This window comes from Onychomys torridus, chromosome 9 (assembly GCF_903995425.1).
Source record: "Onychomys torridus chromosome 9, mOncTor1.1, whole genome shotgun sequence".
In the NCBI taxonomy this organism is placed as follows: Eukaryota; Metazoa; Chordata; class Mammalia; order Rodentia; family Cricetidae; genus Onychomys; species Onychomys torridus.
The window spans coordinates 63984405-64009483 of record NC_050451.1 but is presented as its reverse complement, the minus strand read 5'-3'; the positions used below and the strand labels follow the sequence as shown (position 1 = coordinate 64009483).

At 43.2% G+C, this 25079-nt stretch overlaps 2 protein-coding genes across 3 annotated transcripts in view; both read left to right on the top strand.

Moving 5' to 3' along the window:
- Slc25a30 (solute carrier family 25 member 30) overlaps window positions 1-5968 on the top strand; it is a 29072-nt gene extending 23104 nt beyond the window's left edge. For both annotated transcript variants that reach the window (XM_036199201.1, XM_036199202.1), the window contains exons 8-10: window positions 421-559; window positions 3232-3312; window positions 4212-5968. In XM_036199201.1, coding sequence (XP_036055094.1) covers window positions 421-559; window positions 3232-3312; window positions 4212-4253 — 262 coding nt within the window. In that variant the 3' untranslated portion in view covers window positions 4254-5968. The remainder of the gene's footprint in view (window positions 1-420; window positions 560-3231; window positions 3313-4211) is intronic.
- A 4640-nt stretch (window positions 5969-10608) lies between these two features.
- The window catches only part of Cog3 (component of oligomeric golgi complex 3), a 59248-nt gene continuing 44777 nt past the window's right edge, over window positions 10609-25079 (top strand). Inside the window, exons 1-5 of the mRNA XM_036199069.1 lie at window positions 10609-10896; window positions 17056-17202; window positions 22022-22083; window positions 23167-23332; window positions 24007-24081. Of these exons, the coding sequence (XP_036054962.1) occupies window positions 10723-10896; window positions 17056-17202; window positions 22022-22083; window positions 23167-23332; window positions 24007-24081 (624 nt within the window). The 5' untranslated portion in view covers window positions 10609-10722. The remainder of the gene's footprint in view (window positions 10897-17055; window positions 17203-22021; window positions 22084-23166; window positions 23333-24006; window positions 24082-25079) is intronic.

Here is a 25079-nt window from a genome sequence, read left to right as displayed (position 1 = left end):
GCCAAGACCCCGTTGGGAATACTCTGTGAGGCCATCTTGTGCTTTATTTATTTTTTACATGTATGAGTGTTTTACCTGTGTGTGTGTGTGTGTGTGTGTGTGTGTGTGTGTGTGTGTGTGTTTTCACTGTGTATATGCCTGGTCCCTACAGAGATCAGGGCATCAGATCCCCTGGAACTGAAGTTATGGATGGTTCTGAGCCACCATGTGGGTCCCGGGATGTGAACTCGGGTCCTCTGTTAGAACAAATGCTCTTAACTGCTGAGCCAGCTCTAGCCCCATGGGCCTCATTCTTGGTGCAGCTCAGGGAGCTCCACATTTACTTCCAGGTAATTTTGGGAGGGAGCTGTCTTGTCTCCCACCTTTGTAGTTGTAGCTGAGGGGGAGTTCTCGTCTTTTCCAATACTGTTTTCTCCATAGCTCAAGCTTCACCTGCGGTCTGGTGGGGGCTTTGGCCTCAAACCCTGTCGATGTTGTGAGAACCCGTATGATGAATCAGAGAGTCCTTCCAGACGGCAGGTGCTCTGGCTACAAGGGTACCTTGGATTGCCTATTGCAGGTGAGAATATGTGTCTGTGCAGGATTGTGAGTTTATCACACACACACACTCTCTCTCTCTCTGAAGTAACTAAGCTGTGACAAGTATTAAAACTAAGAGGAGTGAGGCTATAGAGCCTTTGGGGATACATATAACATATTATTATTATTATTTCAATTTTTAAGACAGTCTTAGTTATGCAGCTCTGGCTGGCATGGAATTTGTTGTGTAGAGAGAGTTCCACCTGCCTTTGCTGAGAAAAAATGGCATGACTACCATTTTTGCCACACTGAGGGGTTGAAAGTCCAAGATCTAGGTGAAATTTTATAAATTAAAGTTCATTTTCCACATACTTCTCCCTTGCTAGGAAGGTTGCTAAAATAATAATATTTTCTGTGGTCACAAAGCTGTCCCTTTCCAAAGTGGATCTTTTCCTTCTTGAGTCAAATTAGAATAAGTATCCCTGTCCAGATGTGCCTTGCAGGAGTACATCAATCCCACCATAGTTCCCAGTTTAGAGAACTGGTTTTAGCAAAGCGGTCAGCTTCCCTACTAGGTCGGTCACCAGCGGCCAGAGCTTAGGGGTACTTGCTCCAGGTCTCTGCATGATGCTAATGCTGCTTAGTCTTCAAAGATTCCTTTACATTTTTTTAAATAGCTTTTTTAGGATTTATTGTGTGTGTGTGTGTGTGTGTGTGTGTGTGTGTGTGTGTGTGTGTATGTATGTATAATATGTGTATATTATGTGCTCTATCTGCATGTATACCTGCCTGCCAGAAGAGGGCACCAGATCTCATTGTAGATGGTTGTGAGCCACCACATGGGAATTGAACTCAGGCCCTCTGGAAGAGCTGCCCTGCTAGTGCTCTTAACTGCTGAGCCATCTCTCCAGCCCCCTGCTTTACGTTTTGAAAATTACATTTGTTTATTTTGTATTGGCCGGGGCGTGAGTGGTGATGGCGCTAACCATGCATACATTCTGTACCATGGCATGAACTCAGGTCAGAATCAGTTTTCTCCTTCCAGCCTATGGATTCTGATGCTTGGACTCAGGTCACCATGTTTGACAGCAGGCAGCTTTACCTGATGAGCAATCCTGCCAGCTTTTTCTTCTTTTTTTGAGGCAGGATTTTAGATAATCTAACTGGTCCCAAACATGGTAGGTGGCTGGGTATGACCATGAACTTCTGACCTGCCTGCCTCTGCCTCCCAAGGGCTGAGGTTACAGGCCTGAGCCACTGTAGTGGGTTTTATGTGTGCTTGGAACTGAACCAGCTGTGTACTTGCTGGGCAAAGACTCCAGCACCCGAGCCCCACCCCACTCCTCTACTATTGCTTTTAATGAAGCAAAGATAGAAAACTTGGGAAGCAGAAGTGCTCTGAAAGGTATCTTTATCAAAAGTGTTTGTTTATTCCTGGCTTGTTTTTAAGAGCCCAAGTGGCATGGAAGCTAATGGCCGACCCCAACTTCGAAATTTGTCTAATTTCTTGCTGGGCCGTGGTAGCACACGCCTTTAATCCCAGCACTTGGGAGGCAGAGCCAGGCGGATCTCTGTGAGTTCGAGGCCAGCCTGGTCTATAGAGCGAGATCTAGGAAAGGCACAAAGCTACACAGAGAGACCCTGTCTCAAAAAACCAAAAACCAAAACAAAACAAAACAAAAAACCCTGACTTCTTACTCACTGAGTTCTTGTTTACCTGCTTTATGTGGGGTTCATCCTCCCTGCCTGCAGTGGTTTACATGCAGAAGCCTTTAAGGATCAAAGAGGCCATGCAAAGATCTCTAATCAGTCCTTTTAAACAGACTTTTATTTTGAGTAAACATATAAAATGCATTTATATCTGTCATTTATTTCTATTCTTTGATTAAAGCTGAAAATAATCAGCAGTTCTCTGTAATATTATACATTTGAGTAGAGTTAATGAACAGCAAGAGCTCAGCCTTGTGCATAGCCCTGATGGTTTTCATGGGAAGAATATTGTAGCAGGCTACGGTAGTGCACACCTTTAATCCCAGCACTCGGGAGGCAGAGGCAGATGGAGCTCTGTGAGTTCAAGGCCAGCCTGGTCTACAGAGTGAGTTCCAGGACAACAGGGCTACACAGAGAAACCCTGTCTCGAAAAACAAACAAACAAAAAATTCTAGTCAGGAAATGGCATCACCCAAAGCCTGTTGAGTCCACTCAAGCATTTGCTTCCTCTCTATCCTTTGCGTCCTGATTGGAATAGGTCTCAGGAAATTTCAAAGACCCGCAGCTACATTTCCCCATCTTTTGAATCCCCTCCCTCCAGCAGCCAGTAGGTATTTCCGCTAGGAACTGCAGCTCCCATGGGTTACACATTACGGGTATAACACACAGACTGGCTATACATCGGCACTACCAACCGTAAGCACAATGAGCTGTGGTGGGTCAGGGCGGGGAGGTGGCCTGAGCAGCAGGGTGGGGACACTCTTTGCCACAACTGAAGGCAGTTGGAAAGACCACTTGGTAAGCCTGGGTTTCCTCAGGCTCAGTCAGAGATAAGTTGTAGGATTCAGGTCTCTACCATTTATTTAGGTCAGGGTTGGTGTGGCATCTTCCACTCTGGGATTTAATTTTGACTAAAAAGTATATCAATTTGGCACATTATTAATGCATTGGACATAATTGGAAAATGGGAAGCTAATGCTTTTTTTGTTTCCCTTTTAATAGACATGGAAGAATGAAGGGTTTTTTGCTCTCTATAAAGGTTTTTGGCCAAATTGGTTGCGCCTTGGTCCTTGGAATATCATTGTATCCTTTTCTGCTGTGGTCGATCTAAAAAGGGCTGTTACTAAAGAATATTGTTGGGTTGGGGATTTAGCTCAGTGGTAGAGCTCTTGCCTAGCAAGTGCAAGGCCCTGGGTTCGATCCTCAGCTCAAAAAAAAAAAAAAAAAAAAAGATTATTGTTTGTCTTTGCTTATAAATTAAAATGAAGAAGCAAGTTCTTCTTTTGAGTTCCTCTGATGCTAAGAAATGGCTATTCCATTTCTACTTTAGGAAATGTGAGGTCTCTTCATTCGACACACCAAGACTCTTAGTTGATTTTGTTGCTATTGAAAGGTATCGATTTTCATTAGCATCTGCTGGGGAGTTCAGGGTGTTCGTGATTCCAGAGTGATGTGATTGATGTCTGTCCTGCTCTCTGGGGGAGGATGTGGATGCCGTCAGTGTGTGAGCTTGCTTGCTGTAGGTTGCTTACTGAACATGGGCAGAACTTAGCTCTGGAAGTGGTTGGCATCTGCCTGGCAGGTAAGGAGGGGCAGGTCAGCAGACGTGGAAAGAAGTTAGAGGTAAGGGTGCCGGGTTTGGCACCCCCTTTCTTTGGTGATGGGGACATGCTGGAGAAGAACTTCCTGAGTCTGTGTTGTACTCTGCCCAGTGAGGTCTTTGCTGATGAGAATGCATAGCATTCCTGAAGAGCCCAAGACTGAGGGGTTTGTGGGTCTCAGCTCCGACCACTCTATTCTGAGCTGACCTGGGGCAACATCTGGGGAGATAGCCTGAGACTCTGCATGGAACTCAAGTGGAATGGTGTCCTTTAAAGCTGCCTGCAGGTATTGGCTAGCAGAGAAGCTAAGTTGTCTGTCTGCTCTGTGTGCCAGGCTTGGTAACATGACATTTTCTTGGCAGCCTTAACCCATAACCATAGTTCTTTTTGACATATGAGCAACTGAAGAAACTGGACTTGTGACCAGTCCATGCTACACAAGATACTCTTCTGAGAAGCCAACATCTGCAATGGTAGAACCTCCTGTGCTTCCGGCTGCTTCTCATTGCACAGCTCATCACAGCTTCTAGGATGGGAGCGGCGGGTGAAGATTGGATTCTTCAGATTGTCGTGTTGGCACTGGATGCTTTTCATCCGTGTTCAGAGATTAAACTATAGCATGTACTCACTAGTTATTGCCATGGAAGTGTCCTTTGACACCCAAGATAATGTGCAGGATACATGTTTCTTGCTGTAGAAAACTTGCAGAGAAATCAGAACCGTGTGCAGTTTTCCTCTGGGAGAGCAGCCTTGCTGCCTCTGGGCTTCCAGCTGTGAACATCAGCAGCTTTGAGAAGGCTCCTGGAGTGATGGAGGCCCAGGAGGCTGGTATTATTCTTGTTCTGAGAAGGCTCCGGAATGATTGAGCCCCTCCCTCTTGGCTGGTATTATTCCTAAGCTGTTGTTGAGAGCTTTAATTTTCTGTCAGCTGAAGAGATTTTACATTTGGACTTTTAAGCTCTAGACCTCGACAGTGCAGGAAGTAGATTTTTTAGAATATTGCACTGCTTTATAGTTCCTTTTGGGCACAATCTTTCACTTACAGTAAGTGAAGTTAAGCCTTCGAAGACTCGACCTTTGTGAGGTAACATTAGCATTTGCCCTATGATTTTTAGCAAAGTTTATTATTTCCATTTTGATCAAATGGGAATAATCATGCTGAGTGTGAAGTTAGTGTCAAATGAAGGGAAAACAGGCTGCCACGTGCAAGGTGAGTGTGTTCACACTCACAGTAAACAGTTGGGGTACCTCTGTTAACTAACGCTGCAGGTGAAGTTCTTTAGTTGCTAATGAACTGAAGAGAGGATGCCTCCAGACTTCCAGCCTTTACTTTAGCTCAAGGTGGGTTTGTTTAAAAACCTTTATCTGAGATTTCCTAGTTAATTTCCTTGAAATTAAAAAAATATCTACTTTTTTTCCTTTCCCTTTGATTTTTGTGATGTTGGGGAGAAAACTTGTGCATTCTAGGTATCTGCCTCACACTGAGCCTCACCCCAACCCAAAGTGATTGCTTTAGCGCCTCTGTTTATCTCCTTTCTGATACGAGGTATATAATGCCTCTACCTATTTTGTTTCTTCTGAGACTCTTAACTTGTTATACCTTTCAAAGCAAAAGATGTCTCTAAGAGCCACAAGCTTTCTATTTATAGAAAGGCGTTCAATCCCTTCAGGTATACCCTGTGAAAGTATCAGTGGTAACTGGGACTCTGAGCAGGGCGCAATGCCGGGTATATTCCTTATGGGTCCCACAGGCCTCTTCCTCTTTGAGGCAGAATCGTGCAGGTTTTCCTTTCCTTGAGGGCTGAGCACTTTTTCCTCTGGTAATTTTCACCTTGGCTTCTTTATTAATGTTTTCTTTGGAAACAGTTTGCGAAGCAGGGTGCGATTTCTAAAAGTAAAAGCTAAGACAGAATCGGCACATGAGAACAGATGACTTAAAGATGAACAAAGTCCCTTGCAAGCCACTAGGTGGCAGTACAGGACCCACGCTGCTGCTGACCTGTCTCCTCCACTGAGATGTTTTTCTTCTGACCTGAACATTCCCTTAAGTGATAGATTCCACAGAGGCTTTCTCTTGCGTTGAAAGGATTGCATTTTTTATTTTTTATTTTTGAGACTGGGTTTCTCTGTGTAACAGCCCTAGCTGTCCTGGAACTCTTTTTTTTTTTTTTTTAAAGACAGGACTGGCCTCGAAGCCTCTGCCTCCTGAGTTCTGGAATTAAAGGTGTGTACCACCACCAACTGGCCAAAAAAAGAAAGAAAGAAAGAAAGAAAAAACACTTTATTTTTTTTTAAAGTATAAGGTAATGTCTAAAGTAGAAACAGGTCCATTTTGAAGATCACGTGCAGAGCAGATGTCAGACAGTATTATCAGTTTATTAAATTATGTATGTGTCTGTACCTGGATGAAAAGAAAGTTAAACTTCACTGTAAAAATTCAGCACGTTTTAAGGCAAAATTGTAGTATTTTAAGACAAGGGTGGTGTGAACTTCCTAAGTGCCTTAGAGGACAGGCTCTTCACTTGCCTTTCCTCTCCCCAGGAGTTAATACAGTCGTTGGTTGATGTTCCTAACCCAGAGACAACTTGAAACGCTTGGTGGTATGGATGTGGCCGCAACACTTCCACTTGGCATTTTGCTTAAGTATTGTGAAAACTATTTCGAGTTTTGTAACTAAGTTGAAGGAAATTGTGTTGTTACTGATGTTCTGTGTTGATGACCTGTAATGTAAAAACTGGCTCCTGTTCTCTGTATTTATTCATGTGCTATAAATAGTATGTATTATGTAAAGAATATACATTTTCCACAAGCTTTTCTATTTCAAGCTCTTTATACATGATTGGACTATGTGGCATACGCCTTGTTTCATTATTTAATAAACAGAAATAATATATGATGATACAATGGCTCAGTTATTTCAGATACATAGACACATTGAGACAAAGGCAAACTCCAGAAGGCAGGAGGAACCGTGTAGGTGAAAGTGGTCATGGGTACTTCTCTCTGCATGGAGAAGTTATTGGGATCAACTCACTCTTTGCCTTGCCCTTGTGAGATGCCCCCTACCTCCGACCCATCATTTTGTGAAGTACTCTGTAGGTTAGTAGAGAGGAGTGAACTTGATTCTGAGGCTGGCTTGGCAAGGAAGGCTCAATGTTCACAACACCAGTCACGACCCCTCCATCCCACACTCTAGGTGCTGCTAGAATCGAGAGCTGGGATCCTTGGTTGGCTGGACCAGACAGGGATACTTGTTTCACAGAAAACAACAAAACTCAGTTTGGACTTGGTTGATCAACTCTTTGGTTACTTTAAAGGATTTTGCACATGTCCATTTTCTTAACATTTGAGTTACATATAATGGTTTGTTAAGGACTGGGTAAGAAAGGGAGGGCTTTGCTTATCAATATCGATTGCTGAGAGCATTTGGTTTCACAGGAAAATTCAGTGAAGGTAACACACTTTTACATCATGCTTCATCTGCATCCTGTACCAGAGAGGTGAGCTTACTACAACTGAAGAACCCGCATGGATACACCATGTTACCGCACCCACAGCTTATCTTAGGGTCCACTTGTGTTGTACAATGTACATCATACACACACACACACACACACACACACACACACACACACACATATACACATACATATATATATATATATACTTTATATCCATCCTTGTCACATGACAGACTAGAGGCAAGATAGATGAGTGGAAATAAGTGGATCCGGGGAGAGAAAGAGCCCTTCATCTTCCGTCTGGTTAGTGTTTCCTGCCAGTCGAGACTTCGGCACAACAGATAAAATCCAGCTTGTCTAGAGTGTTTCTTTTCTTAACAGCATCTCAAGATGCTAAACAATGAGCCTTCCTTGCTTAGGGCCAGAATGGTTGAGGTCTTGAGTTTAATTGAATTAGTACTACTCTCAACCTAAACCCAAAGTGTTCCAGAAAACCCTTTATAATTGCATTTATAATTTTTTACATTCGTTTATGTGTGTTTGTGTGTGAGAGGTGCTTGTGTGCCACACCATACATGAGATCAGAAGACAACTTGTGAAGGTCAGTTCTTTCGGTGTGGACTCTGGGGATTGAGGTCATATATTATCATTTTATTCACTCTGTTTTGTCCTGAAATTCCTTTCACTGTATAGTCAAGAATCTGACTTTACCGGAGTGGAGGTCATTAAGTAGGGGTACCCCACCCTGTGTTTCTTCAACACTTCTGACAGTGTCACTGCTCCATAAAAAGGGGCAGGGGCGAGGACATGCTCTTACACCGCTGATTTCTTGTGAAGGTCAGGGAGACAGAGGAATTCTCGCCTGGATGGTAGCACCTGTTAGACTTGCTTTGGCCTCATTAAACTGTCAGCGGGGGAATGAGACATTGGCCAACGATTTAGATCCTCTGGTGGAGGCACGTGCCAGGATGCATTCTTTCGATGACTTTACATATCTGCTCTCTCCTTTACAGCCTGTGACAAGAGAGAAAGCAAGAACAGTGCCTGTGTCTCAGGCCCTTGAGAACCGCCCCCTTCCCTCCACAGCTGTAATAGCATTCCGTGCAAAAGCATTCAATGCTTTGGAGGGTTTCCTTTCGTCAATAGGGTCATATGCGGTTTCATTTTTTCTTACTATGTTATAATCATTTTATTCAAGTAGAACCATATTTTATTCTATAGTTTAACCATTATCCCCTTTTCTGTTCTAGGAATCAATCTAATCAATCTAAGACACCACGTTTCACTGAGATGTTTTGGCTCCTTAGTCTCTAATATATAAGAACTCCTCAGCCATTCCTCGCTTTTTTTGCTTTTTTTTTTTTTCCTTTGGAACTCTTTTCAGATTTTCTTTTTATCTCAAAATTTATGTGTGTGTTTGTGTGTGCTCCGTGTATGTGGATACCTAGAGAATCGAGAAGAGGGGGTTGGGTCCCCTGGAACTGGAGGTGGAGGTGGCTGTGAGCTGTATAATGTGGGGGCTGAGGACTGAACTGGAGTCTTCAGAAAGAGCAGCAAGCACTCCTAGCCCCTGAGCCATCTATCTCTCCAGCCCTGAACTTGACACTTTTGGAGAACACTGCTCAGTGTTTTGTAGGATGTCTGTCCATTTGTGATGTGTTTTTGTTTTTTCCATGACTAGAATTTGTAGCAGGCTTTCTTTTGGGCCACCAACCAGCTCCCAAATCATGACAGTATGAATGCTCAGCCTTGTCTCATGCTTGTTCCACTAGCTCTCAAAACTTAGATTAACCTGTTTCTCCTTATCTATGTTTTGCCTTGGGGCTTTTTACCTTTCTTTCATTCTTTACGTCCTGCTCCATGTCTGTCTGGCAGCTGCCTGCCTGGCTAGCCCTGGCTGTCTCCCTCGTTCTCTCTCTCCTCTTTAGAGCCTAGCTTCCTCCTCCTCCTTATTCTGCCTGCCAGCCCCACCTATCCCTCTACTGCCCAGCTATTGGCTGTTCAGCTTTTAACTAGACCAATCAGGTGCCTTAGGCAGGCAAAGCAACACATCTTACATCATTAAAACAAGTGCAACATAAACAAATGTATCGCATCTTTACATAGTTAAAGTAATATTCCACAACAAGAATTAGGTTTGTCGGTCGGGGATGTGGGTGTGGGTGGGTGTGGGTGTGGGGTGGGGTGGTGTGATGGTAGTGGTGGCGTGCCCTTAATCCCAGCACTCGGGAGGCAGAGGCAGGCAGATCTCTGTGAGTTCAAGGCCAGCCTGGGCTACAGAGTGAGTTCTAGAAAAGTTGCAAAGCTACACAGAAAAACCCTGTCACAAAAAAAAAAAAAAGTTTTGTAATTTTGGTAAGAAGGCCACAGAAGAAGTATCATGCCCTCAACCCATCCATCTAGGAATTTCATGACAATGATGTTCAGTTAGATCACGTGGTAAAGATGGTGTCTGCTGCTGTAGGTCATTATTCTGAATCCCGCCCCCCCTCTTTGAGACAAGCTCTTGCTATTAGCCCATTGGTCTTGAACATATTGCAATCCTTATCTGTCCGTTTTCCAAGTACTGGGCATCAGGTGTGTATCACCATGCCTGACTTCCTCTTCTTAATTGGTAACTATCTTGGAGAGATTATCTGGAACTACTTTGCCAGCCCCTCTCAGTATCCACCCTTTTATCTTGCCTGGTACAATTATTACTGTGATGTCCTAATGATAACTTTCTATTTCATTTTTCTATTCAATTATGTAGGTTTGATCCAATAATATTATTTGTCTAGCTGTCCAAATGTGTATTATGATTTAAACGGCAGAATTTCCCCAGTTTCATCTTTGGATCCTCAGATCCAGTTCTTTTCAATGTTGGCCTTTGAGGTGTTTTTTCTTTTCAGTTGTGTGATACTATTAATGAAGCCTGATATGTGTGTCTTTGAATCTGTGTCTCCACAAACTAGTTTTCTAAAAGGAAAGTTGCATAATTGAAACATTTGTGCTCTTGGCTGCTCTGTCAACATGGAACTCACTCACTACCTATCTGACAGCAAAGAAGCGGTAGATCTTTGGAGTTCACTTCTATCTGTTGGGTGACTCACCTTACTTGGCAAGAAACTTCAACAACACATTACAATAAAGTTAAGGATGTTGAGGAAGAGGCTTCCGGTAGGGGCAAACCTATTTCCGCCCACGCCGCCTGCCTTTTACTGTCTAGCTTCGGGTACATCCCAACCGGAAATGTTTACACTCCGTCGAAAGCCACGTCTCTTCTGGCCTCGGTCCCGCCCCCATGCCGGGGAAGCGTTTCCGGGGTCAGGGCGCTCGGGCCCGCCCCGCCGCCGCTGCGGCGCTGGAAACCTCGGTCCTCCCGGAAGTTCCCGGCTCTGCCCGTCCGGGTCCGCTTCTGCGCTGCTGAGAAGGGGCCCAGCGCGGCGGGGATGGCGGAGGCGGCGCTGCTGCTGCTGCCAGAGTCGGCGGCCGAGCGGGACGCCCGAGAGAGGCTGTCTCTCTGGGATCGGAGACCCGACTCGATGGCGCCGCTGACAGACAGGCAGACGGACTCGGTGCTGGAGCTGAAGGCGGCGGTGGAGGACCCGCCGGTGCCCGCCGAGGTGAGGCGAGGGCGTGGGCAGCGCCCGTCCGCCCGTCCGCCCGCCCGCCCGTCCTCCAGAGCCACCGTGGCGGATCCGGCGGGAGGGGCCCGCGTGCGCCCTGATGTCCGGCCACCTCGCTGGCCCTGCCGGGTTGCGTGGACGTCCACGCGAGGGCATCGCCTTTCCCCCAGCGGCGTGGGACGGTTGGCCTGAGCCTTGCCCGAGCGTCTTGTTCCAGCTGTCCCAGTGTCAGGGGAACCCCGCTCCCCGTGAGCCCGAGGCGCTGTGCTCTGGAGTCCTGCTAGTCTGTAGTGCTGCGTCCGGGAGTCCTCTGGCTTGCTGGTTCCCGGGGACGCAGGGGCATCAGGGGATCAGAATCGGTCCCGAGTGACAGTTTCATTCATCACACACCAGGCCGTGAACTTTTGGTGTAGGTTATGGGAGAGGAGATTAATTTAACCTGTAGTAAAGCAATAAAAAATAAATAATTATTTTTGCAAGTTGACTCAGTCATTAAGTAGTGCTTTTGGGTTTTAGTGTTAACATTTTAATCCAGTTACCACAGGGGCAGTATGCATGGTACTGTTTGTGTGGATAGTTTTATGTGGGTAGTACCGTTTCCGTATAGTTATAATAGTAAGAGAACTTTTTTACCAATTGTTTAGATGTTTGACAGGCTCTTCTAGTTTCGAGGCCCATATTTTGGGTTATTTTATTAGCAGCGGTGGTTGTTTCTGATGCTGGAGGCATGCATTTCTATTCAGTTCGGAATTCTGTCCAAATGCTGATTGAATTTGGCGTTTTCACCTTTGCCCACACGCTTTATAGAGGTGTGATTAGAAACGTTCACTGCACCTTTGTGTGCAGTGCCAGAAAAATCGGTGTTCACAGGTGTGTTTTCCTGCCCACCTCCAGGATGTCTTACAGGAAATAGATCTGAGTAACCGAGGGAGCAAGTGAAAAGGTTTTATATTATAGGCAGGTGTGGTGTGTGCGTTGCTGGGGATTAAACTGAGGGCCTCGCCATTGCCGGCTAAGCACTCTACCACAGACAGTCATCCTCAGCCCAGAAACTGGCTTATGTATTTCCCAGTCAAATTTTCAGAATTTGTGTGCCCCATTATTGAAGCTGAGACATACACTACAAGAAACTTTATCGTTATTGCCATGGGGTATGAACTAAGTTTTCACCCTTTTCTAATATGGAGAGGGTTGGAAGTAAGTGGGAATCTTATTATTTTACAGCATTCTTTCTTATTTATGCAACAGTACTTATCATTATCTTATGTTGTTACTTAACTCATTTTGCCACATGCCTCCGCTGTGGTAGCGATTATGGGTAGAGAATAATTATAGCAATAATAATAATAATAGGAACAAATAATAGGAAAGATGGAATTTCCAGTTTTAGGGAGTTGACATAATTATGGAGATCACGAGCCCATAATAAAAAAAAAAAAATCAAACTAACAAACCAAGAAGGTCAGATGGTGATCCATCTAGTATATCCGAAAACTGAAATAGGATGGTGGGACCAGAATGGATGAGGGATGCCTTTTTATGGGAGGCCTAAAAGTAAGAGCAGATGTAAAAGTGGAAGGGAGGCCTTTTAAAGAAAATGACAGCCTGGTGTGAGAACTGACATGGAAACATGAAACCAGCCTGGGAAAGGCTAAGTCAGTAACCCTGTGGCTGGAAGAAAAAGCATAAGGCATTGGGTGGAGGGTGTACTTAACAAGTCCAGGTACTAGGAGGATCTCAGGACTAGAAAGAGCTTATTTACACCATCTTTGGGATCTCGGAGGGGCGTGTCCTCACTGCTTTCATTTCCCTGTATTAAAGTGTTCTATGCCTGATGGGATAATGTCACTGTTAAAAAAATAGAATGCGTCCATTTAAATTTGTCTAACCAATGTATGTCCACATACTTCTCTGTAGCATTTCAATAAATTATTTCCTGATCTATTGGAACTGGGCTGATTTAGTGGTCTAGCTGGTGTTCAGCCAATGCTCAGTAAACATCATAAAGGTGTTAATATCTTTAGAAAGCGGCTTTCCCAATTATAAAAAAAGCACTCCTGGGCCTGGAGAGATGGCCCAGCAGTTAAAAGCACTTGCTGCTCTTGCAGAGGATCCAGGTTCAATTCCTAGCCTTGACATGGTGGCTCACAACACATCCATAGCTCCAGTTCTCTCTTCTGACCTCTGGCACTAAACATGCATGTACAAATACATGGAGGCAAACACACATATAAAATGAAAAAATGTAATAAAAATTCCTTATGTTGGGAAGTTGCACCTTTTTTTCTTTTAAAGGAGTTATATATTTATATAGCATTAGATAAAAGAATAAAAGCAGTAGAGTGGTTTCTTGTAGTTAGGCAAATTTTCCTGTAACAGTGAATCTTTTTCTGCTAAGCAGTTCTTGTTGAAGTGCTAAATTAATTTGCTTTGAAATCTGTCTGTAATTTACTGCCATAGCTGTTGTTTTCTTGTAGGTGGGTGACCTTGGTCATGATAGTTAACTTCTGTATGCTTCTGTTTTCTTTGTTATAAAATAGAAGCTTATCTCATGGGGAGTTGTGAGAATTAAAGGCAGTCATGTGCATAAATGGTGCATGGGAAGCTTCTTGCTAATATTACATTATTCATGTGATCTCTTTCAAACAATGAATGTTTTAAAAGACTAGATTAGAATCTGGAGCTAGTTTAGGTGTCACTGAGACTGAAGATAAGGAAGAAAGCAAGTGTTTTGGTCCTTGGAAGGTTCTGAGGCTCCACCCTCAATGATAGGCTCTAAACAGAGAAAGTGCTGCCGGTTCAGTCGGGGAACAGACTGAGCAGGTTGATTCTAAAAGTCCTTTTCTCCAGTCCTGGATTGTCCAAGAACTAGGGCTTGTGAGAGGAAGGGCATCTGTCCTTTCCTGGATTGGCTCCGCTGGTGAGGAAGTACTTACTATGTGACTTATTGTGGTTATTATTTAGTGTGCTCCTGTCCATTTGTGTAGGCTGTACAGTAGCCTTCCAACACGGCCAGCCACGTCTGTGCTCTCGTCTGTCTCTGGTGTGTCTGCTCTGTCCTGAAGCCAGGGCAGTGCAGCCAGGGAGGCTTTGATCGGGTCACCTCTTCTCTGAAGTCAGAAGCAGCATGCTGGGGACACTGCCACACCCCCTTTGACTTGCCACTCTAGTTCTGCTATTTTGTGAAAAGAATTTAGTGGGATGTAAGTACCCAAAGGGGTAATTTTCTCTAATGCTGTTAAAAGCAAGATGTTAAAATTATTATTTAAAATTGTTTGTCTTCAAAGATTTCCTTAAGTATTCTTTAAAGTATTTCTCTTTAAAATTATTATTTCTTTAAAGTGGTTGTATTGTGGTTTCTACTTTCCTACTTAGTTTGAGAGAAAAAGTTTCTTATTAGTAAGAGTAAGGGTACCCTCCTGCTTCTTGTATTTAAAGTTTTTTATTTTTTAGATATTATTATTATTATTTGTCCTGAGACAGGTTTCTCTGTGTAGCCCTGGCTGTCCTGGAACTCACTCTGTAGACCATGCTGGCACTGAACTCACAGAGAGCCATCTGCCTCTGACTCCCAAGTGCTGGGATTAAGGCAGTGACCACCGCCATCGCTTGGCTGTATATTATATTTTAAATTATATAAATGCATGTGTGTCTGTGTGTGGGTTTGTGCATGAGAGTGAATGCCCCCGGCGTCTAGCAGAGGGTGTTGGAGTCCCTGGAGCTGGAGTTAATTTATTGATCTGAATCTCTATGCTTCTGGGGTGTATACCACCTGGCCTGGGTGCTGGGAACTGTTTTCTCCAGCCCCATAGTTCTTATGATTGAAAATTAATTAGTATTTGTGCTTGAAGTAATCAAATTAAATGCTTTTGGGTAAATATGCTCTTAGACTATCATATTTACTCGTAATTAGATTATAGACTGTGTCTGGAATATCTTGAGCAGCTTCTCATGGATCCAGAGTCTTTTCTGGTAAAATAATTTAGATTATAACTTTTTTTTTTTTTTTTTTAATAACCTTGTGGGTACTGGGAATTGAACCCAGGTCTTCTGTAAGAACAAGTGCTTGTAACCACTGAGCCATCTCTTCAGCCTTTTCCCCTGGGTTTATTTTGCATGGTTATCCTGCAGCCTGAGCTATGATGTATTTAAGAATACTTAACACTTGCTGGCAAGATGGCTTAGTGAGTAAACATCTTTGTGGGCAAGCTGATTGAACCTGAGTTCAATCTCTGGACCCACATGGTGGAAGGAGAGAACTGACTTGTTAAGTTGTCCTCTGACCTCCACAAAAGGTCACACACAAACGCTAAATAAATATAGTAAAAACTTAAAAAGAACACTTAGGCTTCTGTAAATTATTTAGCGTTTGCATGTTTGTGTTCAAGCAGCGTGCTTTTCGGTCTCTTCATCCAGGTGTAGGCCCCATGTTTACTGGGATGTTTGTCAAATCCGAGTTCGAGCATCACGTCTTGTCTTTACGTCTAGTTACCTTCTGCTACTTCCATTACTGCTTCCCCTTTACACCTTACCTACTGTGTGATCTCTTGTTACAGGCGCCACTACACACAGTACTGCAGACAGCTTAGCTACTATGCTGTTCTCAAGAAGCACGGTGGATTCAGAGCAATACATTGATTCTGTTGCTGCCCCTAAACAGGAGTAGTAAAGAACTATGATTGCTATTAATAGGAATAATAGAAAGTACTTCTAATGCCAATAGTTCAATTTTATTGAGTATTTACTATGTGGCAGGTCTTCTCAGTGTGTGTGTGTGTGTGTGTGTGTGTGAGCTCCTTGTTGGTTAATTGGATGCTTCAACAGTGCGGGTGTAGGGCTGTTTATCTCAGTTACAGTCTGTCTTCAGAACCCCTAATGGCGGCACACAGTTGCTGGTGACACCTTAGACTCAAGGTGGGTTTCACTGGGTTTGAGAACTTTAATTCTTGCTGGGCCACAGCACTTTTATATCTGGTTTATATCCATTGTGATGTCTGGATAAGACACTTGCCTTTGGCTAGGACCCTCCTGGCTCTTGAGTCTGAGTCATTTGTGTGCAAGGATCTTCCTGATCATGTCTGCAGCTGTTGGCTAGCACTCGGAGAAGCCAGTGCTTCCTTCTTGGCTCCTCCCAGTAGTTCTGGCATGGCTGCTGGATCTGTAAGTGAGAAGAGGAGAAATTGGGGGCGAGAGTCGTGACTTTCCCAACACCACCCAGCCTACACATAAGCAAGAGATCTTCAACCAGGCTTCACTTTAGTGTGTTTACCATGAAGTGTAGCCCTGTGTGAACACAGATGCAACCTCCCCATATTAAAGATTCTTGTTTCTAGATTAGTAGTGGGATATTTGTGGATCTAGCTTATTTGAGCTTTAAAGAAAAAGCCCTGTGTTCGGATGGAATGTCTGCATTTAGAGAGAAAGCAGTTTCCTAAGACCTGAGTCATGACTTTAACTGCCGTGAGCTGAGGCTGAAAAGTAGAATCGAACCTAACAGTAGGCCTTGTCACTTTCCCTGTCCCCGTCTCCAGTTCCTTCTAGGTCTGCAAACAGCTTGTCTGGTATGTGACTTCAGGAAAATTAATACCCAGGCTGCAGTACTGTTGGTAGTGGGGAGTGAGAGAGAGCCGCGTGGGTGTTGCAGGGAGGCCTTGTCCCTGGGCTCCTCTGAGATTCTCCCTGGTCTCTTCTCTGTCGTTGGATCTCACAGTAGGTCAGTGTAGGTGAGGAGTACCCTGGGTGGAGGTGGTAGGAGGAGACAGTTTGTTGTTTAATGTTGTGATTTGTTACTTCTGTTGGTTGGTCAGGCCTCTATGTTAGATCCTGTAGGGAACACACCACCTGAAACAGCACACAGGTTTCTCTGTCTAATGCTAGTTTACAGAGGTGCAAGTGGTTCTACACAGACTCATCCCATTGTTAGAAAGCTGCCTCAACAATCAGACCTTGCTTCTGAGCGACACTCGTGTCCCATTTACATCTTGAGAGTGGCATCTGTCCCAAAGAGGGCAAGTGGGGATTGTTACTACTGTGTGACAGTCCCTGATCTCAGAGGATTTAAAGGGGACATTCCTTTCTCTTTGAACACAGATAGAAACAATTGAGTTGATTTAAGAGAATTTTCAAGTTAAGTGTCTTATGGCTTTCTTTTTCAAGCTCCCAATTGAAGATGTCTGCAGCTTGGCATCCCAGGCACTACCCATTGAGCTGACTGCTGTGGTGCCTGAATCTACAGAAGACATCCTTTTGAAAGGCTTTGCTTCCTTAGGAATGGAAGAAGAGAGAATCGAGACTGCACAGCAGGTAAATGGTACCATCTTTTCTAGGGACATTGGATTACTCTAGGTGTCTCGGCACAGGCTGAAAAAAAGGGCAGTGTAGGCATGTCTGATTTGTACCATGTTTTCTAGGGTAGCTGTGAACATGGTCCAACACTTGCAGATGGCAACATGAAATCACAGTGTCAAAGGTTAGACACCCAGAAGGGCACCAGCATCAGGTCTTTGCAGAACAGTCTTGGTTTTTGTTAGTTTTGGGTATTAACTGTTTTAAGATACTTTGTTACCTATCTTAGTTAGGGTTTCTATTGCTGTGAAGAGACACTATGACTTCAACTCTTATAAAGGAAGACATTTAATTGGGGCTGGCTTACCTTTCAGAGGTTTAGTCCTTTATTGTCATGGTGGGAAGCAAGGCAGAGTGCAGGCAGACAGGGTGCTGGAGAAGGAGCTGAGGGTTCTACATTTGGATCAGCAGACAGCAGGAAGAGAGAAGAAACACTAGGCCTGGCTTGAACATCTGAAACCTCAAAGCCCGCCCCCTAGTGACACACTTCCTCCAGCAAAGCCATATCTGCTCCAGTGAAGCCACACCTCCCAATAGTGCCCCTCCCTGGTGACCAAACATTCAAGTCTATAAATCTCTGCGGGCCATTCTTATTCAAACCTTGCCCAGTTGTATTGGCAATATAGATAAAAATATGATAAGATAATAGAATAACCTAACAGGGCTAGAGCAATGGCTGATTTGGTTAAAAGTACTGACGACTTTTCAGGGGATCTAGGTTTGATACCTAGCACCCACATTGGATTGCTAAGAGCTGTTGTTTGTTTGGTTTGAAGACAGGGTTTCTCTGTTTGTAGCCTTGGCTGTCCTGGAACTTGCTCTGGAGGCCAGGCTGACCTCAGACTCATAGAGCTCCGCCTGCCTCTGCCTCCCCAGTGCTGGGATTAAAGGTGTGTGCCACCACCACCCGGCTTCTCGCATTTTAACTCCAGATCCAGGGGAGCTGAAGCCCTCTTCTGACATTCGTGGGCACTAGGCATGCACGTGGTACGTAGACATACACAGGCAAAGCACTCACACAGATAAAATAATTTTTAAAAAGATAGTGAGAATCAATCTTTATAAAAATACACACATCTATATGCGCATACATACATCCTTCTCTACTTGTTGCTTGGTAATTCTCTTTTAAAATCCTAGATGTTTTCTTTAGATAAAAGTTTATAATTATTTTACAGTAATTTAGCATGTACTTTGGTATTTCCTTATTGCTAATTACGAACCTTAACGTGTAGCAGTTTCTATAGATGCTTCCCTGTTTATTCTTTCTGACTTGGTAAGAGAGTTAGAGCTCTCTATGCCTATATCACACTGGACACACTGATCTTATCTGATCTGGGGAGCTATGCAGGGTTGGGCCTGGTTAGTACTTGAAGGGGAGAGTTAGAGATGGCTGAGACAGGAGGGTCACCAGTTTGAGGCCAGATACATAGCAGGTTCAAAGGCATCCTGGGCTACATAGGCTGTCTCTAATTCAAAAGCAAAGACAAAAAGAGTTAAAGCTGAGGCATTTCCAAATGAAACATAAAGCAGATGTACTGAATTGCATGCATTCTAAGTCAAAAGAGGCGGTGAAGAAAGCAAAGGAGAGCTCTTGCTGTACTTAGGCTGGTCTATATGTTCCCCTGTTGTAGAGTTAGGTTGACTTACATCTACTCCTGTTGTAGAATCAGGCTGACCCACATCTGCTCCTGCTGTAGTCAGGCTGACCCACATCTGCTCCTGCTGTAGTCAGGCTGACCCACATCTGCTCCTGCTGTAGTCAGGCTGACCCACATCTGCTCCTGCTGTAGTCAGGCTGGCCCACATCTGCTCCTGCTGTAGAGTTAGGCTGACTTACATCTGCTCCTGTTGTAGAGTTAGGCTGACTTACATCACTCCTGTTGTAGAGTTAGGCTGACCTATACCTGTTCCTGGTATAGTTAGGCTGACCTATATCTGCTCCTGGTGTAGTTAAGCTGATCTATATCTGTTCCTGGTGTAGTTAGGCTGACCTATATCTGCTCCTGGTGTAGTTAAGCTGATCTATATCTGCTCCTGGTGTAGTTAGGCTGACCCACATCTGCTCCTGGTGTAGTTAAGCTGATCTATATCTGTTCCTGGTGTAGTTAGGCTGACCTATATCTGCTCCTGGTGTAGTTAGGCTGACCTATATCTGCTCCTGCTGTAGTTGGGCTGACCCACATCTGCTCCTGCTGTAGTTAGGCTGACCTACATCTTAAAGTCAGCTCCATAACTTACCATTATTTGTGAGTTTCAGCAAATTATTTACCTTTTGGGGTCTTTAGTTTCTGAGTCTGTAAAACAAGGATGATGATATACCTATCTCATATGATTTTTATGAGAATTAAATAACACATGCAGATATAGTGTGTAGGAAGCACACAATAAATGCTTAGAAAATGTTAGTCAAGTTAGATGACAAGCTTGTACTTCCACTTTGAGAGCTAGAGACGGTGATCTTGTACTATGTCTGTGAATGTTATTGGACTGTTTGAAACAATCATTTTCTCTGTCCACATTATCTTAGTATACAGACAGGCAGATTTCAGCATGGCGCTTTGATCTGACACAGTACTGTGCTCTCCCCTCCCTTTGCTGTCCTCTTTCCCCATCTTCCTCCACTCTTCTTGTTTTTATTAGGAATTCTTTTTATTCATTTTACATACCAACCACAGGTCCCCCTCTCATTCCCTGCTCCTGATCCCCAGCTTCCCCCAACCCCTTTCTCCACTCTTGCTGATCATTCTCTCTCACTAAATAGTTCCCCTTCTGTGAAAACACAGTCTTCTGTATTGAACTCACATTTGCATATCTCTCTAATAGTTTAAAGCATCCACTGTGTTGGGTTATGATTTATATATGATAAATTTACTCACTTATAGTGTCAGCCAGATAAGTTTTGGTGAGTTATATACTGGTATAGCTACCACTATCAAGATATGAACCTGATAGGAACCTGTTCAGGGTTTCTCTGTGTAACAGTCCTAGCTGTCCTAGAACCAGACTGGCCTGGAACTCATAGAGATCCGCCTGCCTCTGCCTCCCAAGTGCTGCGCTGTTGCTATTTTTATTTTTGTATTTTGAGACAGAGTCTTGTGTAGTATAGGCTGGCTGTCTTAGTTAGGGTTTCTACTGCTGTGAAGAGATACCATGACCACAGCAACTCTTATAAAAGGAAACATTTAAATGGGGCTGGCTTTCAGTTCAGAGGTTTAGTCAATTGTCATGGTGGCGCTCAGGCAAACATGGTGCTTGAGAGGTAGCTGAGATTTCTACATCTAGATAGGCAGGCAGCAGGAAGAGACAGTGAGCCACTAGGCCTGGCTTGAGCTGAGACCTCGAAGCTCATCCTCTGTGACACACTTCCTCTAACAAAGTCACGTCTACTCCAGCAAGGCCACACCTCCTAATAGTGCCCCTCCCTGTGAGCCTATAGGGCCATTTCCCTGCCTTGTGGCACCTTCAAATCAAACCCTAGTCCTCTTAAAGAGCACCAAAGTGGTAAAGGTTCTTTACCACTGAGCCTTTTCTCTAGCCCTTTACAGAGTGTTTCTACTGGAAGTTTGTTTCTGGTTGTCATCTTCTGGAGGAGTTGTGTTGATCCTAGATTGCTGGCCTTGCTGGCCTTACATTATGATGCAGCCCTAGCTGGTTTTTTCTCTAGCCCTTTACAGAGTGTTTCTACTGGAAGTTTGTTTCTGGTTGTCATCTTCTGGAGGAGTTGTGTTGATCCTAGATTGCTGGCCTTGCTGGCCTTATATTCACAATGCAGCCCTAGCTGGTCTTGCACTTATCTTCCAGCTTCTACTTCCCAAGTCCTGCGACTACAGGTGTGTGCCACCATACCTAGCTAAATAGAAACTCTTGTAAATGAACCCTCTTACCTGTTGTATGTGTTTGTTTTTCTTCTCTGTTCCCCCCTCCCCTCATATCCCTTCCCCAGTGTTTTACTGTGTAGCTCAGGCTGGCCTTGAACTTGTGATCCTCTTGCTTCAGCTTTCTAAGTGCTAGTATTGCAGACATTTATGACCATGCTAGATTTTCATCTATTTTAAATAATGGATGATTTCTATAACATTGATGTAGGGGCAGATACAGCCTCAAGTCCATATTCTCCTTCAGTTTTCATTTTTATTTCATGCGAGTGGATGTTTTGCTTGTATGTATGTATGTATGACTTATGTGCCTGGTGCCCTCAGAAGCCAGAAGGCGGCATTGGATCCCCTAGAACTAGAGTTACAGATAGTTGTGAACCATCATGAGGATGCTGGGAATTGAATCAGGTCCTCTGGAAGAACAGCCAGTTCTCTTGACTACTGAGCCATCTCTGCAGCCTCCCCAGAGTCCATATTCTTAATTCACTATGTGGTTTTCAAATTTATATTCTCACCGTTCTTATTAAGTAACATTAATATCTACCCCAAACCATGTAATTCTTCAAATAAGATATTAGTTTCTTAAGAAGAAATATTTATTTTTTTATGTATCTTTAATACTGCTCCTTCCTTGACTCTGGAAATGACCAATGCTTTTCATATCCTTTGCTTTTCCTGGCATATAGAGGGTATACACACACACACACACACACACACACACACACACACATATTATATGTATGAAGCTCAAAGCTCATTATTAGTGGCTGAGCCCTAGAAATAGGATTTAGTTAGGTAATACTGCCCTTTAACTCATACTCTCCCATACCATATCATGTGATCACTTTCCATTCATCTCTTTTAGTTTGATTGACAGAATAATCCTTTCTATTTTCCAGTTCTTCTCATGGTTTGCAAAGCTGCAAACTCAGATGGATCGGGATGAAGGAACTAAATATAGGTATGTGTGGGTCTTTTATTTGTTAGATATTCTGATTTTTACATCATAGTCATCTCAAGTCACCAGAAAACTCAACAGTCAGATTTTCCTTACTACTAGTCAGGGTGAGGATTGGGTTACAAATGATTTTAGAAAAGGAGCTGCAGAAAGGACTTGGGTCAAGAAGTTGTGTGGGATTTCTGTGAGGTGTCTGTGGTCTCAGGAGAAACATCATGAACGACCTTAGGGATGGCCGTCTGGATTGAGTAGGGCTAGCATATGCTGATAGGGAAGAATGACACACAGTTTCTCTCTCAGTTTAGATATGGGTTCTGCATTAATGTTCAGTTAGCATTTATTTACAGCCATTATTTTTTTGTTTTTGTTTTTTTGAGACGGGTCTCACTACATAGACCTGGCTATCCTACAATTCATTGTGTAGACCAAGCTGACTTTGAACTCACAGAGATTTGCCTGTCTTTGCCTCCCTAGTGGTGGGATTAAAGGTGTGCATCACTAAGCCTGGCATATTCATGGGCATTATTGCTAGGTAGTGTGCTGTGGATGTATTATCCTATTTTATCTAGAGCAGATCTTCAAGGAAGCATTCCCGTTCCCATTTTACAGATGGCCAGCCTGAGGCTTGGACACATTACCTACCAGTGTCATTTGGGCTTAGGTAGAGCTCCGGTTTGGACCACTGTCTTCTAGTCTCAAATCCAAAATTCTTTTCACATCACATGGTCTTTGGAGGTGGTAGTTATCTGAAGGAATAACCTTATTTGCTGCCTTGGGATGTCCTGGTGTCCCCATCTTTGAAGGTTGATGCCTGTGATTTATTGACTTACATGCAAGAAACCAGGTTGTGGCTCTCAGGCCAATTCCTTTTATTGGTTGTGGTGACAGTGATTCTTCTTCCTAAGCATCAGAGTAGTTTATAGGCTAGCTTTTGCTGTAAATCTGAGAGTTACACATTTTGGAAAAGTAGGTCAAGTTTTCCACCTGAAATTTATGATTTTGGAAAAGATGAGACTATAGTGTTTATTGACTCTGCTTATTGGGGGAAAATATTATTGCCAATCCCCTCTTGGTTCTGTTTTCTAGACAGATGAGGGATTACTTGTCTGGGTTTCAGGAACAGTGCGATGCTATACTGAGTGATGTGAACAGTGCTCTTCAGCATCTGGAGTCACTGCAGAAGCAGTACCTTTTTGTGTCCAATAAGACAGGAACTCTTCATGAAGCCTGTGAACAACTCCTAAAAGAACAGGTAATTGGGAATGAGGGGAAAGAGAGGGTCAGTGATTAATTTTAAATAGATGGAATGCTTTCCATTTTAATTTCCTTAATTTCTCTGAGTAGACACTGAAGATTGCTCTATATTAGACTATGCTAAACATGCAGATTGCTGTAAAGGGAGCAGAGTCAGAGGCAGACTTCCTTGTTTTGATCTGCTAGGTGTAGCTGCAGAGTGAACTGGTTGCTCTGCTCTGTCCACTATTACTGACATTTTCAGATAAGCAGAGTGATTGTGCTATTGGTGTTTGTTTGTTTTTTTAATTTTTTTGTTTTGTTTTCGAGACAGGGTTTCTCTGTGTAGCCCTGGCTATCTTGGAACTTGCTCAGGCCAAAAGTGTTTTTGTTTTTAATCAGCTGCCTAAGGAGATTGTACTTTAACTTGTGAGTTGCAGATAGAGCATTGAAGTTACTATATTTTAGAATTTTTTCTGTATTTTTGTGTGTTTTTAAAAGGCAGGCACTTCTTTTTATAAAAGATCACATAATACTAATTATTGTCTCCTTTTGTTCATGGGTACAGGAATACTTGAGCATGACCTGATTTAAACTTCAGTGTCAAATATAACTCTATTCAAAGTAATTTTGACAATTAGGGTACCAGTTGGTGTGCTTTTATAATAATTGGCTTTTTTCTTTAAATGTGAGTCGGAACTTGCTGATCTTGCTGAGCACATTCAACAGAAGCTGTCCTATTTTAATGAGTTGGAGACGATTAACACAGTAAGTGCGTGGTACTTTTCTGTAAAGTTAGTAATATTTTATATTTCCCTTTTGTAGTAATCTTCAAGAGGGTAAAGTGATGCTTGAACTGAATAGTTGTTTGCTGATGGAGTTTCTGATTTAAGCAAGATACCATTATCAGTTCAGAACTTTCCACATGTGATTTAAGTAGAATATCTTCAATTGTGTTATTGTTACCAGCTCTCTTTGTTGATTCTTGTTCTAGAATCTTCCCTCCAAGCTGTGAAAATTAGGATAGTAAAGTGTTCAGTTTTAAGTCTTGCTGTGTTGCGTTTCTATAATACCATTCACACACTTTTAAGCCACTTCTCATGTTCAGTTTGAAGAAGTATGTAGTCCTCATAAAGAAGATAATAAGGGCTTCTGAGTAAACTGTATTTCTGTATTCCAGACTTATTAGTCATAATTATTTATAAATCATGTTATTAAATTATTAAAATAATTGTAATTATTAGAGCTTAATATTAAAGACATAAAAGTAAAGCTGGCAGCCATTTAGACGTGAGCTGCTGTGGGAATTGGTTCTTGGGCAAACCACATCTGTATCAAGACAGAATAAATGGCTAGTGATAGTTGGCTTTGCTTTTCTGTGTTGGAAATCGAACCCAGAGCCCCGTGAGCATGCTCAGCAAGTGCTGTGCCTGCTAGTTAATCCTTTCACCATAAGAACGTGGCCAGTGTCCAGATGTAGACAGATTCTATGTTGTGAAGTGGTGGAAAGTGGGACACTTGGGTCGAGGTGTATTAATTCAGTTTATTGTTGCATAACAGCATAGTGAAAACACTTGTGGGTTCTTCTGCCTTGTTTTACTAGGTTGACACTTACTAGCTTGTTATACATGGACCACAGTTGAGGATATTTTAGTGATTGTTAAAGGCTGTTTCATTAGCCTAGAAGTACACTATTATATTTAAAAAGAAATATGTCAGTTCTAGTTAATTATTTTCAATGTTCACTTTTTTTGTTGTTAATTGTT